Source organism: Somniosus microcephalus, chromosome 3, assembly GCF_052327205.1.
Source record: "Somniosus microcephalus isolate GS21.2 chromosome 3, FLI_Smic_1.0, whole genome shotgun sequence".
Taxonomy (NCBI): Eukaryota; Metazoa; Chordata; class Chondrichthyes; order Squaliformes; family Somniosidae; genus Somniosus; species Somniosus microcephalus.
Genome location: NC_140989.1, coordinates 250,400,103 through 250,406,102, shown reverse-complemented (window position 1 = coordinate 250,406,102; position 6,000 = coordinate 250,400,103). Strand labels below are relative to the sequence as shown.

Sequence of the window (6,000 nt, the reverse complement as noted above, 5' to 3'; positions counted from 1 at the left end):
CCCCCCTTCCCCCTCTCCTCCTCCCCCCTCCCACCCTCCCCCTCTCCTCCCCCCCTCCCCCCTTCCCCCCCTCCTCTCCCCTCTCCTTCCCCCCCCCTCCTCTCTCCCTTCCCCCCCCTCTCTCTCCTCTCTCCTTCCCCCCCTCTCCTCTCTCTCTCCTTCCCCCCTCTCTCTCTCTCTCCTTCCCCCCTCTCTCTCTCTCCTACCCCCCCTCTCTCTCTCTTCCTCCCCCCCTCTTCTCTCCTTCCCCCCCTCTCTCTCTCCTTCCCCCCCTCTCTCTCCTTCCCCCCTCTCTCTCCTTCCCCTCTCTCTCCTTCCCCCCCTCTCTCTCTCTCCTTCCCCCCCTCTCTCTCTCTCCTTCCCCCCCTCTCTCTCTCCTTCCCCCCCTCTCTCTCTCCTTCCCCCCCTCTCTCTCCTTCCCCCCCTCTCTCTCTCTCTCCTTCCCCCCCTCTCTCTCTCTCCTTCCCCCTCTCTCTCTCTCTCCTTCCCCCCTCTCTCTCTTTCCCCCCCTCTCTCTCTCCTTCCCCCCTCTCTCTCTCCTTCCCCCCTCTCTCTCCTTCCCCCCTCTCTCTCCTTCCCCTCTCTCTCCTTCCCCCCCTCTCTCTCTCTCCTTCCCCCCCTCTCTCTCTCCTCCTTCCCCCCCTCTCTCTCCTTCCCCCCCTCTCTCTCTCCTTCCCCCCCTCTCTCTCCTTCCCCCCTCTCTCTCTCTCTCCTTTCCCCCCTCTCTCTCTCTCCTTCCCCCCCCTCTCTCTCCTTCCCCCCTCTCTCTCTCCTTCCCCCCTCTCTCTCTCTCTCTCTCTCTCCTTCCCCTCTCTCTCTCTCTCCTTCCCCTTCTTTCTCTCTCTCCTTCCCCCTCTCTTTCTCTCTCTCCTTCCCCCCCTCCCCTCTCTCTCTCTTCCTTCCCCCCCTCTCTCTCTCTCCTTCCCCCCTCTCTCTCTCTCCTTCCCCCCTCTCTCTCTCTCCTTCCCCCCCTCTCTCTCTCTCCTTCCCCCCTCTCTCTCTCTCCTTCCCCCCCTCTCTCTCTCCTTCCCCCCTCTCTCTCCTTCCCCCCTCCCTATCTCTCCCTCTATCTCTCCTTCCCCCCTCTCTCTCTCTCTCTCTCCTTCCCCCTCTCTTTCTCTCTCTCCTTCCCCCTCTCTTTCTCTCTCTCTCCTTCCCCCCTCTCTTTCTCTCTCTCCTTCCCCCCCTCTCTCTCCTTCCCCCTCCCTATCTCTCCCTCTATCTCTCCTTCCCCCCTCTCTCTCTCTCTCTCCTCCTTCCCCTCTCTTCTCTCTCTCCTTCCCCCTCTCTTTCTCTCTCTCTCCTTCCCCCCTCTCTTTCTCTCTCTCCTTCCCCCCCTCTCTCTTTCCCTCTCTCTCTTTCCCTCTCTCTCTCTTTCCCGGTCCCGCACCCACGGCAGGCCGCAGGCTTAGGCCCCGCCCACACACGCCATGAAACGCCCGCGACGCATCATACCGCGGTTCCCCCGTAGGATTGGTCAACCATCACGTTACTCAACGCTAATGTGGCCCGTCGATTGGTCCATCCACTCGTCAGTCACGCCGAAGAAGCTTTGTTAAAATGAGTGGATTTTGTCCGTTTTTTGTAAACTGCCTGAACAATTTTTGTCTGACCAAAAAATAAACACGCCTATGACACTCCCCTAATCATAAACTTTCTTTTGATATAACGTGTAGGTACGCTCTATAACTTTTGAGTTTACCGCACGCATACACACAGACAGACACACTCATTTATTATATTATAATAAGATGCTTACTTCCAGTCAGCTTAGGTGACCACACAGTCAAGATAGCCAACAATGTAAAAAAAAAACTAACTCATCAATAATACAGACACCAAGTTAAATGAATTGGACAAATACAGTAATGTCTGCCATAAGAACTAGAAAGGTCAGCAAATTCATGTAGCAGTAACAGAAAATATATTTAAAAAGGGATTATGCAAAATCTTCTAAAATAATATTCAACCTCATGGTTATGAAATACACTAATTCCTGTGGAAGTTCGGGTCTCTGATGAATCAGTGAGCAAGATTGCTGTCTGACCAATGCAGCTGTGCTATACAGCACCGCAAGGAGCTGCACTCCTCCCATCATCAGCCCCATGCCTAGTGCTTTCTGCACACAAGACTAAACATAGTCTTCCTAACAAGACTTTCACCCTACAGTGAAGTCAATTACCTGAAGCAGCTCTTTATCTACTTGCATATTGCTTCTCCCTGCACAAAGCCGTTACTGTTTGTGTGTAAAAAAATAACATAATGGGAGATTTAGGTTGGCTTCGCTGAGCTTCCACAATAGCTGTGGATGAACAATGGTGTTTCCCAGTCTCCCGTCATTTTCCCACCGTTTTCTCTTTAGGTGTTTTTCGTTGGAAAAATGCAACTGTCGTTAGGAAATCACACACTATATGACAGTTCTGAAGTTACCATTCCCCCTGTTGGTGTTTCTGCTCGAGAGTTTGGATGCTAAATTGATTTAGAAACCAGAATTAAACCAGTCAACAATCAGGAATGTTTGTAACAGTCAGCATCTTCTGTGTGGAATATAGGTTACAGCACTTCTAGGAACTGAAGAGCATCAGGATGGAACCTGACAGTTCACTGATCTACACTTTTCCAGTAAAAGATTGCCGAGATTTTGCCGCTTCCTATCAATAGCTAAACAGGTTACACAGTATGCAACTTCACTATGCTAATGGCTGATGTACACTTTTCTAATAAAATATTTAATTAGCGACACCGCATTGCTGACACTGCATTTGGGAGCTGCATGCTGTACCTTATTTCAATTTTTAGTCAAGCATGTGTTTTTTGTGTTTATTTCTCTCTCCACCCCCTCCCCCAACAACCAATAAACACCAAATCAAGAACTCAGCATTTCGAGTGGACCAGCATCGTGAGATCAATTGTTGTAGTGCATTATTTTGTTACCATGTTAACATTTAAACATTCATGCACTGCCGGTCCTTTGCGAACACATTTGATTTCATCTCGTGAAGCTACAGAGGCTCACGATTCACTCCGCTCCACTAACCACACTGCAGACACAAAGTTAAACTTCAAAAAAGGAAGACAACTATTTAACTTTCATTTAAGACCGAATGCTGCCACAAGTGAATCCAACTGCTGTCCGTTTTTTTAAATAAATGTGACGGACAAGTTTATGTGGAGTTTTCTGTGCGACCCCCCACAATCACACACAGCGGTAACAATCCCAAACTGCTGAATCTACACAGTGGAGCTAAAAGGTAAAACAACAGCCCCCTCAGTGGTTGCACGGCAGAATTGTCAAAAGTCTTGCTCCAAGCATTTGCGAGAGCTTTTACAAAAGTAAACACAGGCTGCTGGTCCTTTGCAGTGGCTGCAGGCTTCCATCAGTATGCTATGGAGAGCATCCCACTTGAAAGACAACACAACAGGAAGGTGTTCGACGCCCGGCGCAGCAATGAGCCCCTTTCAGAGATGATCAATTCAAACAAGTGGGGCTTCTAATTTCATAAGTGTTTGAATAAGCATGGATCACATGGCTAGCAGTTGTTCCCGCACCATTTAGTTTTTAAAAAACGATTACTTTAAAAGCGGTGAACTAGTAAAGATACAGTGCACCGATTAATACTATTGCTATGCCAAGACACACTTCACACACAGATTATACATTAGTGACTCCTCCCCACCCCTACTTATAGCAAGAGATGCAAAGCCAGGAATTTTTTCTCAGTGCATTAATCAAATCACGAAATAACCTCATTATAGAAGAGAGTTTTTTACTACTTTGGAATATATAATTGTGCAAAAAGAGAGAACGAGAGCCCAGTGACACCTATGTGTTGAGTGCACCCATCACCAGCTCCATACACATATACACACAGAGACTGTGAATCATGCCTTGCCGTTTCTCCCTCTCTCACACAGACACATACCAATGAGTTGCTCTCCTCCGGAGATCTGGCTTGATAGCTCTGCAGGGCCACGTTCGGCTCGCCCAGAAGCTCCAGCACCAGGCTCTGCTGAATGTTGCGCACGGCCGAGCGCTTGCGGTCGAACATGCCGTGACTGCCCGGCTCGGGGCTCCAGGTCGGGGGGGCTCGCAAGAGTTCCACAGGTGACGGGGAAATCATCGGAGAAAGCTTCCGAAAAGAGAACACAACACAAAAAAAACCTAGAGAGACAATCCACCAACTGAAAAAATCATCATCATCCAACATCAAAATATTTGAAACGATTGAAGGGGGGCGGGGGGAGGTCGAGAGTCTGGTGGAGGGATCTTGTCCCGCTCGGTGTTGTTGCCTGGCAGCTGATTAGGAACAGATGCCGGCGAGTGCTGCCTCTCCTTCAGGCTTCAGCTCCTGCTGCCTGGTCCTCACTCCTGCCCAGGATCACTGCTCTCTCTCTCTCTCCACAAAAACTTTCACCCACCAGCGGTGATGTCATCCCCATTCAAATCAGCGCCTTGTGTCTTGCTCCTGGCAAAAAGAAACCCAGGCACAAAACCTGGGCTGGAGTCTTGCAAGAAGCGAAGTGGAATCCGATATGCTGAGGTAAAAACCAGGAGAGGAGATGGGGCGGGGGGCGGGGGGTCCATACATCCTTTATCCAGAATAATAAAGCAAATAGTGTCGTTTAATAATGATGATATTAATGGAGTCTTGGCCAGGGTGCAGAGGAGATTTACCAGAATTGTACCAGGGCTAATGGACTTCAGTTAGGTGGAGAGACTGGGGATAGTTCGCCTCAAAGCAGAGATTTAATAGAGGTGTTTTAAAATCATGACCAAGGAGATGGGTCAACACTTTCCACCGGCAGGTGGGCCAGTTACCGAGGAACACAGATTTAAAATATTTGACAAAGGGGGGAGATGAAGAGACAGTTTTTTTTTAAATAATAAACTCTACAAGTTATGATGATCTGGAATGCAGTACCTGCAAGTGTAGTGGAACTAGATTCAATAGGCACTTTCACAAGGGAATTTCAGGAAAAAAAATGTTTAGGGCTGTGGGACTAATTGGACAGCTCTTTCAGAGAGCCAGCACAGACATGATGGGCCGAATGGCCTCCTTCAGTGCTGTAAGATTCTATGATAATGTTCAGCAGTGAACTAGTAAAAAGAAAGCCACATTCCAGGAGAAAAATCCATTCCAATATATTGTTAATCATATGTGATATAGCAGCTTTATTTAAAAAAATATAAACTAGTATGGTTTGCTAAATGATGCCAATCATTTATAGAAACCTGGAAGTAAAAGCCAACTACAATTTAGCAACGTCATTCTTACTGTGGCAACTGATATTTCCCAACCAGCAAAGTGATCTTGTGATCTAGGTCTACAACACTGGCAATAACACCTTGAGGGGCATCATACTTCTCACACTACTGGCTGTAATCAGCAAGAATGGCCCTCTCAGTTTGGGTCAGATACAGAAGGATGCCTTTCAAATTGTGGGTTCTGTAATTAGTCACATGTTAATACTACCCAAATTCCTTTTTGTTCAAATTAAACATGCAGCTCTGGAAAGTAAAGAACCTTCTCCAGAATTACATATTTCAAAACAATTTCAGTGGAGGTTAGGAGGCACAGGATTTAGTTGCTGGGAGGGTGAAAGATCTCTGTCAATTAACAAACAGCAGACTCATATGCGATAAACTAACTCTGACCAGCACAACAGGAGTACATTTTAACCAAAGTCTACAGGTTGTTGTTGAAATACAAGTTTTGAGATATTGCTGGGGATGGATTATACAGGTTTACAGTACTTGATATAGAAGGCTACTCAGTTTTGATTTTATTTAAATCCTCAAGCTAATAAGAATGGACTTACATTTTTATAGTATCCTTCACGATGTCAGGGTGTCCCAAAGTACTTTACAGCCAATGAAATACTTTTGAAGTATAGTTACTGTCAGGAAATGTGGTAGCTGATTTGTGCACAGCAAGGTCCCACAATCAGCAAAGAGCTTCTGTTTAAGTCATGTTGGTTGAGGGATAAATAGTGGCCAGG

The 6,000-nt window shown here is 47.4% G+C and overlaps 1 protein-coding gene across 4 annotated transcripts in view; it reads right to left on the bottom strand.

Moving 5' to 3' along the window:
* The window catches only part of rgl1 (ral guanine nucleotide dissociation stimulator-like 1), a 428,494-nt gene that overhangs the window by 327,399 nt on the left and 95,095 nt on the right, over positions 1 to 6,000 (bottom strand). For 2 of the 4 annotated variants that reach the window (XM_085982333.1, XM_085982334.1), the window contains exon 2: positions 3,924 to 4,130. In XM_085982333.1, the coding sequence (XP_085838459.1) occupies positions 3,924 to 4,130 (207 nt within the window). Of the gene's footprint in view, positions 1 to 3,923; positions 4,557 to 6,000 lie in introns of those variants that run through there. The other 2 variants (XM_085982332.1, XM_085982335.1) reach the window with 2 other exon arrangements.